Raw genomic sequence first — 12926 nt, forward strand, 5'->3', positions numbered from 1 at the left:
ATGTCATTTTTTTTGTTTAAGTCCCAGTTTAGGAAAGGAGGGCTTTTTTTTATATAAACAAAAAGCAGGGCTATTTCACTATTGTTGTTTTTCTTGATAAAGGCCTTATAATTGAAGCATAGATTAAGGTTTGGAAGCTAGAGTGGTTTGTCTTTAATGAGAAGATTATTATTGAGAAGATGTTTGGGAGAGTCTTTGTCATAAAGTTGGGGACAAAGACAGCCTACTCCATGTTGCTTGTGAAGAAAAAAAGAGAGAAGTTTGGGTCAATGGCATCCCCAGTGGGGGACCAAATAACACAGTATATGGCACAGTATATGAGAGTTATTCATGGACTCCATGTGTAAAACTAGACAGCAAGGGGTCCCCTCTTGGGAGTCAAGTTTGGTAGCCTATATTATGCCATATGAACATTATTGGATTTTTTGGTTATACAGCTTTTGTGCTGACAATGTAGCAGCTTAGATGGAAAATTTCTGAAGATCATGTGTGTGTGGCTGCAAAAAAGAGCCACAGATTCCCAGGTATAACGGATTGGTGATTACATTGCATGAAATTTTCCTACTGCAAGAAGTTGATGCTACAATAGTTTTCGAGGGATGTCGTAAGTCGAATGTAAGGAGAATCTAAAAACACTGTATTCTTGGATTCTCAAAAACTAGTGAGAGCCACTAAAATGTGGAAGTTTAACACGAAGTCATGATACAGAATGTAAATTTTGAGCTCGTAGAGCTATTAAACTTTTGCATGTATCGAGCAAGAAATAAAAGTTTTATCTGTTTTATGAGAAATGTGATTGTTTGAGGGTGGATTAATGCTCATCTTCATCTTTGCTGCTTCAGGTTGAACCCGACGTCGGGGCGAGGATCGGAGCACGACCCCAATTTACCGGTACTGCCTAGCTTGGGTGCATCACCGACCTACACAGTCGAAGCAGCGGACCGTGGAGCCCTCCAGCAACCTCACCAGCTTGTCGCCTCGGTCAAAACGATTTCCAGCGGCAACAGCTCTGAACCCTTAGTATTTCTATAACATTTTCGGTCTGAGTATGTTTCTAGCTCAACTTAGATTACATTCAGCATACTCTTGCAAGTTTAGATGCATAACCATTTATATCAAATGATCAATCACATCAGGCCCTCTATCAATTTCAAATTCAGTGTGCTATAGTTAGATCTTCTGATTATATTTGTCGGCTCTATGCAAGTCTATCTAAACCTAGCCAAGTCATGAAGCTTGGCCTCTCAATCCCACTTTCGGATGCGAATTAGGTCAACGTGCTCAAATCACAGCATGCCATGTATGAAATGGAGGTCTCATCTGTTTTTTATTCTCTTTTCCCCCTATTTTTCTAATAAAAATCTGAATTATCTATTCAATATGCTCAGCAATGTGAGGCAAAGACTAGTATATAGCATCATATTGCAGTTTTCACACAGAAGTTTCTTGTTCTTCCAGGTTCTGGATGCATGCAGAGGTGATCCATGAGCAGATCTGGGCATCAAGGACACAGCTTTCATTCCTAGTAGTAACTTGTAGCCCAGTCAAATCATATGAACTTTGAACCATAACTTGGGTCTGTCAACCTAGAATTTCCTAACTGGAAATAATCCACAATGTGGAATTATCAATTCTTTTTCTTTTTGGAGACGGTCCAGTTTCATGACTCCATGTCTAATTGCCAACAACAAAGTGAATTGGAACTTGCAAGGCCACACATAACTGTCAGTATCTGTTAATCTTTCCTATTCATTTTTGTTTGTAACTTAACTTTCTGGCAACTGTTTCACAAATTTTTAAAGTTAGAGCTCATTTTAAGTCAAAATTTAGAACTAATACAATGATCTCTGGTTAGCAGAGCACCTTGCCTATCAGTGTTGAAAACAAATGCTTACCTACTTTTAGGAGACCCAAAACAAGATAAGAACTGCAGCCTAAATTCCATGCCTTACCTACCAGGAATTGAAACCTCTTCTATAAACAACTCAAGGCTGAAAGGAAAATGGTGGAACATAAACTTTAGATGGTCATGATGATGATTTATCACTCCCCGGCGGTTCTAACATCAGATGAGCAAAGAGATCACAGGAGCCCACACATCACATGGAGACAGTGTTTTGGTGATTGGTGATGTGCTTTTTGTCAAAAAGCAAAAGCTCCCACTGAGCCAAATGCCTTTCTCTGCATAACTGATAAAAGAAGCCTCTGTTTTCTCTGAACGTAGAACCTCTTTGATTCCCAGTGCATGGATGCTTAGAAGGCTTTGCTTCACATTCTAGCTGGTCATTATTTCTGAAAAATTTGGAAAGCAATGTCATTAGATGGGACTTAACTCAATCATAGATTCTAGTTTGTTTAACGCATTTAGTAGTGTTATCTCTGTGTCTGTATTCTCTGACACTAGCCATAATCTTAATGTTATATTAGATAGACAAATTATTTAAAATGGCTGATGGTGATCTTAACCCTTTATTCTCATGCCTCCAGAATTTATCATGACCTTTTTTAATCCCAAAGAAACATTGTACATTATTTCTGAGGATTTTCCTGATCAAAATGAGAATCGCATAATTCTTACTACATACTTCTGAGCTTATTTGTTCCCATTCATGATCCTTTGTAGTCAGACTGCCATATCTTTGCTTCTAGTCCACTTTCCTACTGCATCAAGATGGATTACATGAGAAGCCATCTCCCATAGCACGAGCACGCGGCTTTGTTGCTGCCATTTCCATGAGTAGCACTCGTCTTCCTGCTTGCCTGAATGGCAGTCATCATCGGATTTCCGGCACAAGTATAGGTACTGATCTATCCAAATAAGTTCCTGATCCTCCACCCGGACCACCCACCCACTATCAGGACCCATCATTTTTCCAGGAAGCTCTTGAGAGTGATCATGGCATAACATTTGCAGCGGCAATTGTGAGGATCCGTGCGGACGTATGTTTAGTCCCACATCGGTTATTCGTCGGAAAGATCTTATATACTTATACGGGATTAAAGAATCTAAAAATTATCTTTAGGCAATAGCCTTTTTGAGTGAAATCCTAGGTTATTACAAATGATATCAAAGCAGCACATGCTCATTGAGGCTGACAACAGACTAAATGGATTTGGACTCTTAGTCTGACAAGGACGTCAGGGCTTAAACGAAAGCAAGTAATTGAGGATCCGTGCAATCATATGTTTAGTCTCACGTCGGTTATTCGCCTTACAGTCATAGCTTCATTAAAATGTACCAACTTCTCAACAATTGGCTAGCTCATCTGAAGTGCATAGGGGAGTCTTCTTTCTTCCTTCTTCTCTCACTTCATCCAGGTTCCTGGGGGCTATTACATACTATATAGATATGTATGTATATCAGGACTCAGACCCATAAATAAATGGCTATTCTATCTGATGAGCTATGCTGAAGATATGGAGTATTGCGCCAATTAATGTAACTTGAGCTAGTCATTAACCAATGTAACCTTGGAACAGTAATTTTTGTTATTGTCCCTTTCCAATAGTTATATGACTGATCCAAGTGCCTGGAGACAATGCAGTGCATTTAACCAAGTCAATTATTGAGTTGGAATGCAAAATAAAAGAGCTCTCAATCCAATCTACCAGTTTCATGAGTGAAAAGGTGGAGAACCATCCACTCACCATTTACAAAATGAAAAGAAGAGGAAGTCAAGTCGCAGGGCATATTGCAGGCATTATGAGGTTGTTAGGAAGTAATACATGTGAACGTTTGAACATAGAATGGCGTATTTTGGAGAAGTTTGGAAATAGGAATGCAAACCATGTGGAATATTGAACATAGAATGGCTGGTTGACTGCTATGAAATTCATAGGAATTCGATGTGGTATAGAATATACAAACAAGAAGCAATTTCAGCGGGACAAGGAAAAAACTGGAATCCGTAAATAATACTACTCAGATACCTCCTTATACAATGAGTGATGCCGAAAATACTCCAAGTAAACCTATCGTGCATGAAGTGAAAATAAATAAGTCAAAATGCTTCATAACCTTACTGGATTGTTCAGGAAGAAAAACGGTTAGAAGATTTTTTTTGTTAAAATTTCTTTGGTTCACGGGTAAAATTTATAATATTTTTTCTAAAAAGCTTAAGCCTCAAAAAGATAAATTTTACTTATTTGATTGATAATGAAAAAGTAACACATTCTAAAATGGCTTATATTTAGTTTTAATTCAACAACTACTTTTTTTCAAAAAATTATATAAAATACCTATCACGTACTTATAAAAAAAATGTTGTTTCATTATTTAAAATAAAAACTGCAATTCTCAGCCGATGAGAACTGAACTTCGGCACGTCCCAAATGATTTTTTTTTTCCGACAAAAAAACTACTTTTTCATCTCTCTTTTTTATAAACTCCAACCAATTATCAAATATATTTTTATTTTTTTATTGATCATATTTTTTTTTTTTTTTTCTCTTTCCGCTAACCACGTAAGTCCTTACATCCGATACAATTTCTAGTTACGAATTTTCTTTAAGGAGCAGTGGAGTACCAGCCACATCGGACAGTGAGGTTAGCGTAGGCTTTTGCAGCTGCCTCGTGAGCCTGTGATAGGAAAACATCTGAAGCAACCCATTTCCGTGCGGTGGAGCCCTAGAGAACATGGATTAATTAAAAAAAAAACAAAGACGGCCCTTTTCACACGCGCCCTTAAGCTGGTGCCAGCTATACATTGCAAGATTTGAGAATCGTGCTCCAATTGAAGCCATCAAAGTGAAAGAGACTTTTTGTCACCGAGCATTAATTGTTTGATTCAAAATGGGCATGCCAACAGCACTTGGCTTGTGGTTGATCCACCACCCACAAGAAATTATATATCAAAGTAATTTTGCACCCTTGTTCCAATCTTGAAAAACAGAGATCTATACATAGTAGAGCCTGCAATGCTTCACCATTCCATCATCTCCTGGCACACCATTTCACATAATATCATCATGAAGCAAACTAGTTTGCAGCCCAGCTCAAAGGCTCGTGGGTATCTCAATTTTTTTCACCCAAACTGATAAATATATTGTATATGGAGGAAATGGCCCTGCAAGTTTGGCACCAGTAACCCTGCTTCCAGGCTCAACTATCCAAGAGAGAGAATAATAAAGAGTATATAAGACCTCATCACCAACCACATTTGAAGAGAACAGCTAAAACCAAACCATGAAAGAAGCCATTCTGATAAAGTATACAATGCACCATTTGATTTCGCATGCATCAGCATGGGCTCATCAGAAATGATACATGTACACATTGCTGAAGCAAAAGAAATAAATCTATCCTGCAACTCTCATAGCTACTCTTTTGCAGGCCTTCAGGTGAGAACACTTCGACAGATTGATCTAACGACCCGAGGCATCGCTCTAACCACAGCGGCATGAGGTCAGGGGTTCAGGGCCATTCTGGCAGGTTCTGACATGGGGCCTGCAGTTTTAGAGATTTGAGAGAAGCTGTCTAGAGTTCAAGTAAACAATAGAATAAAATGAAGGTTGCTTTAAAACCAACAGAATTACAAGACAAATGGATATACAGCATTTTCTTGCTTTTGGCCCATCCTAGAGTGACAGTGAGAAGTCCTGTAACTATGTTGAGGAAACCATTAAAATTGAAATAAATGTCAATATAAAGAAACCCTCAAGTCACAGCATCAAAGCTACCCAATTTGCTATGCTATCCCAAACAAAATTTGAGGTGTTTAATGGGTAAATGATCACCTACTGGACCTCCCCCTCTTCCCAGCCCGCCCTCTCCCACGACCACGTCCCGAGCTTGCTTTCTCAGTTTCTTGGCGCCCTTGGCCACGGCCAGAACCTTTCTCAGATTTAGGGCGGCCCCTCCCTCTTCCTGAACTCCTCACCTGAGTTACGCCCTTCTTGGCACCCCTTCCTCGGCCTCTACCAGATGATTTGCCACCCCGCTTACCCTTTGTGTCCTTGATCTCACCATTCATGTCTTCATCATCATTGCTGTCATCCCCTTCATCTTCATCCTCTGACGAGTCCCCATTCTTCCTTTTCTTGGAATTTGCAGAAGAATTAGCAGCACTTTTGTTTGTGCTTTTACCAGGAGTGTTATTTTCATTTTCATTATCTTCTGTTCCTGCAACAGTGATAACCTTAATTAGACGTTACATTTGGATGTAAGTTGCAAGACATCCACAAAATCCAATGTCAGCTCAAATGCTGTCAGCTAAAGATTTTATATATCCATTACATAGTCTAATCAGGAAAAAAAATATTTTCACTTGTTCTAGAAGTTTAACAACACCTGAGCCACTGTTTTTGAAAGTCAAAATATTATGTACCCAAAACAATCAAAATATTAATAGAGAACTGCATGATCAGCTGTGTATTTATTGAACTGCATTTTCACATATCTCTATTACAAAAGCAACCAATTATATGTTTGTTACTGAATAAAATTTTATGGGATAAAAAGTGCTCTATTCGATAGATATTCAGAAGTGATCACTAAAGTTCAAAGATTTTGAATAAATTTTTAAAAGGAAATGAAGATATGGAGCAAAATGGAGTTGAAAGGAAGGCAAAACAACAACCCTATAATTTCTCAGCTGTGCTCCCTTCACAATGTTTCTCACCTTCCACTTCTGACAAAGTATATCAAACCCTTCTTACTTGGCTTTTGAATCATCATGTCCAGGACTCCTTGGATGGCAAGCAAGAATCTGACATAAGTCAAACCTAACCTCCACTGTACAAAGACTAAAAATTGCCATTATCTTCATGCCTATCTTCCATCAGATAAAACTTCAAGATTTGTATAGAATCAACAACTGGACTGGGAACTCGACCTGTTCACAGGGTTGGGCTGGGTTCGGGCTGGGCTCTGCCTAAGTTATAGTTAGGCCTGGGCCCAGCCTATGGGCCTACTTCCCAGCCCTAAGCCTGGCACATACTTGGGTTTCGGGTTTTGTGCTGAGCCTCAAGCTTTCTGATCTTATTTTTCAATTTCAAAAAAATGAAAAAAAAAATGCTTACAAATGTTTTTAAGAAGATGTCAAATAAGTCACTCCTGATCTTCCCTGAGCTTAAACTTTCCCCGATGACATGCTCTAGGCTAGGTTGACATGCTCTAGGATAGGTGGCCTAAGAGATGGGGGGTGGCAGCTGAACTCAGATTGCATACACCTTCTCAGATAAGAAATCTTATGAAAGATCAGAAAAACATTCTACTGGGGTTTGGTTATCATCGATCTAATGCAAACCACTAGCATTGGGCTTTATTAGAGCATGTCCCAAAACATTGTCTGATCTTTAACATGAAAGACCTCCAATTTCCGAAATCAAAATGTGACAACAACAGATAATAGCACATTTTCATCACATTGAAAATGATATGAGACACAAAATCATTCTCCAAGGAGAAAACCAAACAATTTTTCTTCCTGATTCTATTCAAACGTTCATCAACTATACAAATGTATACGAGTTCTATGCTAGGCCAAACAAAGACAAGAAATTGAGCTATTACCTAAACCAGAAGCACTATAACCTCTGCGAAGAACAGCAAATAATATAAAAGCTCGTGATTCCTCTAATCCAAACCCAAATCCAAGGAAAAACAACCCGGCATTCCCTGAGGAGCACTCTCAGATTAAGATGCAAATCCAAGAATAAGATGAATTACCGCCAAATCCAGAAATGGAGAAAAAGAAGACGAACAAGACGATGAAGTGAGTAAAAATCCCAAAGAATGAGGGTAAGATCTACCCTTGGGAACTGAATCTTAGAGATTGCCGTGATGAATCCACCACTCTCACTGTTCCAGATGATGGGAACAACTACAAGAACTGCCATGAAACAAGGTCAAGAAGGAGATCATGGCCATGTAGAGGAGTTGCATTGCTGCAATTGACGACATAGAGGACTAACAGGCTGGTGTGGCAGAGCTGTAGTTGACAGTGTCACCATGGCAACAGATGCGCTCCAACAAATGGGAGAAGAAGAGGAGAGGATGGCTGCCACGGCTGTGATGGGAGAAGAAGAAAGAGGAGGAGAGGGGTGTTAGACGGATACAGTCGGAAAACAGGATAGGAGAACTAGCTTTCTTCCTTCCCAATCTCCAATAAACAGCGGTAAATCTGCTAGCTGAACCACCCTAGGGTGAACCTAGGTAATACATACATACACACACACACACACATAAAATAGATCAGGCTGGGTTTTAATGCCTAAACCTGAGTCTGGCCAAGCCTGCTGGGCTTAAAATCTTGGCCCAGGCCTGCCCAAAATGCTTCGGGCTTGAGCAGGCTGCCTAGCCTGTGAACAAGGAACAAGTAGGATGGATAAGAAGTGTTCTACATGGGAAAAGTCTGAATATCTCTGATTCAACCAAGGAACCTGCAAGTATTCACCACTCCTCAAGACACAAGTATGCGATACAACTTCCAGGGCAAGTCACATTCCATATAATTACCACCAGGGCATACAATCATCTGGTCAAGAGGCTATCTCACTTTGTAATCAATTTTTTTTTGTTTACCATGGGTTCTTGTTCAATCTCATTAAAAGCCACCTATCTAATTAAAACTAGGTAAACCAACGAATACATCCCTTTCCTGCCTCCTATCCACTTTCCCCTATTTCTTTGCAAACAATCCATCACTTTGATCCCCCAATCTGACCACCCACCAGTGTCTCAGAAAATACCGACATGCCTTAACTACTTGGGTTCCATCTGTAAATTATGATGGTAATGATATAAATTTTATTGTACAAGCAATATGGAAATATGATTTAAGCTGAATTAAGCAAGCCAAATTTAAATTTACAAAGTCCCACAAAAGATTGTGAATCATTACATTTGGTAAGGTACAGAACCAGAATTCAGCTAGAGAAGGTCACCAAATTATATTCTCCTGTTTAATGGTTGTTAGGTCCAATCTCATATATGACCACCAACTCTATAAAATTTATTCTCCTACATGATAAAAACTTTTCCCATCCAACAACCCAGCAAGGGCAGACATCATCTCTTCTAATTCCAACTGACAATTAAATTCAGCTTACATCCACTTTAGATGCCTCCATTCAAAAATGATATAAAGTGATTCCTACATCTCTTCCAATACCAACTGACAACCTAGACTAGCAAGAAAATTTAGATACCTCCATTCAAAAATGATATGAAATGATTCCGTTTATGAACTTTAACATCATCATGATGGCAGACCCTAAAAACTTTATTTTGCCTAGATCTACCCCAAAGTGCTAATTTAAATCTTTATGGTTAAGATCACTGAGTAAACAATTGGATAAGATTTTTGTTCGTTTTTCCTCCCCCACCCCCCAAGGAATGATCAACACCTCCAGAAATTTCACTGACTAGTTAGAGTAAAATCAAACTAAAGGTAATGAAACATATAGTAATAGTCCAGAAAACTGCTTGAATAGCAGGGTAGACGTACCATCAGCAGAACTTTCACCATGGTAAACTTCCAGCTGGAAAAAAAAATCATTAGATTGACTAGAGCGGTACTTCATGGACTGTTAAAAGTATGCATAAACACTTATAAGACAAGCAATAAAGAGAAAGGCTTGATCATATTTTTACGAAAAAGGAAATGATAATAAAGATACATGCAGTACTAAGCTGACTGCTAAGCTAACATGATAGAATTCAAAGCAATATCAAAAAGGCTAGGTTGCAGTTCTTTAAAATAAAAAGAGCATAATAGTCCTTGATATCCTGAGACTGCCTCCCTACATGGCATGATAATGCTGTAATAAAATTATATACGCAATCATACAACTGGAGAAGTGGGACCAATTGAACATGTAAAATAAAACCCTTCATTAAAACTTCATCTGATTAAGGTTAAGTTACCTGATTATCTCTCCTCATGTCCTTAAAAATGTAGCGTCGGTCATCTATTTCCTTGCTGGCATCCAGAGACACAAAATAAGTAATTAAATTTATCATTCTTTTCCAGTATTCTCACTTCATTTAGAATAAACTACAACATGGACATCTAACCCATCAAAGGAAAGTCCTCATTGTTTGCTTACGTTCGAATTCTAAAACTTATTGGCATTTCCTTTTATTCTCCCTGATTAGCTGATCCTTCCACTGTCTATGTCAGCAAGTTTATAAAATTCAAGGTTTTCATCTCGGTTGAGACTTGAGACCTTGGTTTTTATCGATTTCGAACACTTTTGGATACACACTTCTGGATACAATGTGTAAAAACTTTAACAAATAAAAAATTGAGATATCAGCCAATATGACGTACTCATAACAGGCGCAATATTGTTCAATCACTATTTTACTTTCTTAAATAGGATTTCTTAATTAATAAGCATTGCAAATAATATTTTAATATAGTTCTAATCTAGCTTTACCATATCCGCGAGATTTTGATATCTCATTCCAAAGATATCAGAACATCTCGGTTCCCCCTAAATTTTCCCACTTACCATATTGGCCAAGCAAAACAGAGATCTTGGCTCATTCCAGTCTCAACCATTCACCAAGATAACTGATATTTCAAGATCTAAAAACCTTGATCAGAGTCATGTGAAATCATGTATAACTTGAAAAGTACTGCAAGCCAGTGTTACTTGGACACAAACCATGGGTGTCAAGTGTTCACGTATCTTGGAGAATCTAACATAACAATCTTAATAAATTTGGACACATGGACATGGCAATACAATTTTATATTAATATAAATATATGTGAACGTATTTGGAATCATTTTTGATTATCAAGTTGTATTGGATTTGAAATTATTTCAAGCCAGAGATAACCAAAGTACCATGGTTTGTCCGGTCCATGTTTCTCTGGCACTAACCATCTGTTTGGTACGAAGGATGGATTGGAAGAAGGATCGATAGGGAAGGAAAGATGAGTGTTTGGTGAAACATGAAAGGATGGAGGGGAAAGATTCTTCTCTCTGTTTGATATAGGAATGAAAGGGAAGATGAAAAATATTTGTATGAAATTTTTACTAAATTACCCTTTGATAAAAAAGATATTATCGTTATCAATTTATAACACTTCTTTATACTAAAGAAGTGAGGCAATATATAAACATATAATCTTTATAATTGTATAAAAAATTATGAAAATTTTTAAGTTTAATTTAATTTAATTTAATAAATAATTTTATAAATTGATCATATAGAATTAATTTATTTATATATATCAATTATATAAATAACTAATTAATTTATAATTTAATTTAAATAGCTAATTAAGGAGGAGAAGAGAGACGGCAGTAGGAGTAGAGAAGAGGTGGGGCGTGGGTCTTTGGTCTAGTAAAAGAGTTAAGAAGTGTTAGGATTTTGTCATAAAATTAATGAGGTGTAATTTTGTCAACATAGAAATTCAACCCTCCCATGCTCCATCCATCCATCCTTGCATCCTCCCAATTTGGAAGGATGCAAATTGGTGAGCCAAGATGGATAGACATTTCCTTCTTTTTTATTTGTCCTTCCTAAGATTTTTTGAACCAAACTGTGAATGGAGCCCATCCATCCTTCCAACCTCATCCATCCTCCCTCTCATGACCGCAACTGAACACAGCGAAAGTTTTAGTCACATGACCGAAAGTCTTAGTGTCCGGGTAACACTGGCATAGGCAATAAGAATAAACACACTAAAAGATAACAAATTTGAATATCCATATTACATGAAAAGCAACATAGCGAATGCAAGTAACTTCATGAACCATGGTTTGTAACATCACATTGAACTGAGGCCAAAACCATGCAAACTGATCCAAAACTAAGTCAATTTTCAACTTCCAACCAAAACATCTAATGGGGCCTAATTTATCAAATATACAAGGCCCAAGTTAACAAACTCTAGCCAAAAGGTCTTACTTCAACATTTTTTGTGTGCGCATGTGTGCAAGTGTCAGTGTATGGATTACTCTTAGGTGATATATGAAACCTCTAGAAAGTATAATCAAAAGACCGAATTCAAAATTTCCAATTTTTGAGTAGAATTTTAAGCTTCAGGTGTTTGATTGACTAATCTAAGCAAGACCTATTAAACATTTATTACAACTTGTGAAATACATTAAACAATCATATGCATAAAATAGCATATATCTCTATTTAAAGTACTTTTGTTATTCCAACACATACATGGTGTATAAGATAGCTCTCCCATAAAATATTATAATTTAAAATTATATGAACAATGGTTTACTAGGCCGGAACCAAGGCCCGCATCAGTTGCCTGGCGGCATGGGTCGGTACGCCTCGGTACTGTTCCGTGCCGGGCCCGTACCGACACAGTAGAGGCAACAGGAGAGAGAACGAGAGAGAGAATGAGAGAGAGAAGGGGAAGAGAGAAAGAGTGTGGAGTGATTGATTAAAACCCCATTTGATTTTGATGAGCTCAAAGCATTTGAGTATACCTTGTGATTACTAATGAATTCAATTGAGTGTTTCAGTGAAAATCCTGTCCAAGTGTCTCTAGATTTGGTTCATAGTATTTTGGATAAGGTAAGAAGTCTGCTGAACCAAAGTCTGAGACTCGAGTCGACTCCCGAGTATCACGAGTCGACTCCAAGCGTATCAAGTTCACTGGCACGAGCTCGAGTCGACTCCAGATCAGTACGAGTCGACTCCGACTGAGAACAGACAGAAGGACAGAAAGCTTCAACTCAGAAACTGTCAACGAGTCGACTCCCGAAGTGCGCGAGTCGACTCCAATGTTCAACGAGTCGACTCCAGGGTAGTAAGAGTCGACTCCAAGAGAAACACAAAGAAAAGTCAGAGAACAGTTTTCGGGTCTGAGATTCGAGTCGACTCCAGTGGAACGCGAGTCGACTCCGATGGTTGGCAGGTCGACTCCAAAGAAGGTAAGAGTCGACTCTCAGAGGAACACAAGGAAAAAGTCAGAGAACGATTTTCGGACTCTGAGATTCGAG

The 12926-nt window shown here is 38.2% G+C and overlaps 1 protein-coding gene across 3 annotated transcripts in view; it reads right to left on the bottom strand.

Annotated features, from left to right (window-relative positions):
* Positions 1-5158: 5158 nt before the first annotated feature.
* LOC103708216 (protein RCC2 homolog) overlaps positions 5159-12926 on the bottom strand; it is a 39729-nt gene continuing 31961 nt past the window's right edge. For 2 of the 3 annotated variants that reach the window (XM_026805062.2, XM_039114779.1), the window contains 3 exons: positions 9450-9483; positions 5737-6121; positions 5159-5446 (listed from right to left, as the gene is read on the bottom strand). In XM_026805062.2, the coding sequence (XP_026660863.2) occupies positions 5386-5446; positions 5737-6121; positions 9450-9483 (480 nt within the window). In that variant the 3' untranslated portion in view covers positions 5159-5385. Of the gene's footprint in view, positions 5447-5736; positions 6122-9449; positions 9484-9868; positions 9924-12926 lie in introns of those variants that run through there. The other variant, XR_005506638.1, reaches the window with a different exon arrangement.

The sequence above is a fragment of the Phoenix dactylifera genome, chromosome 17 (assembly GCF_009389715.1).
Source record: "Phoenix dactylifera cultivar Barhee BC4 chromosome 17, palm_55x_up_171113_PBpolish2nd_filt_p, whole genome shotgun sequence".
Taxonomy (NCBI): domain Eukaryota; kingdom Viridiplantae; phylum Streptophyta; class Magnoliopsida; order Arecales; family Arecaceae; genus Phoenix; species Phoenix dactylifera.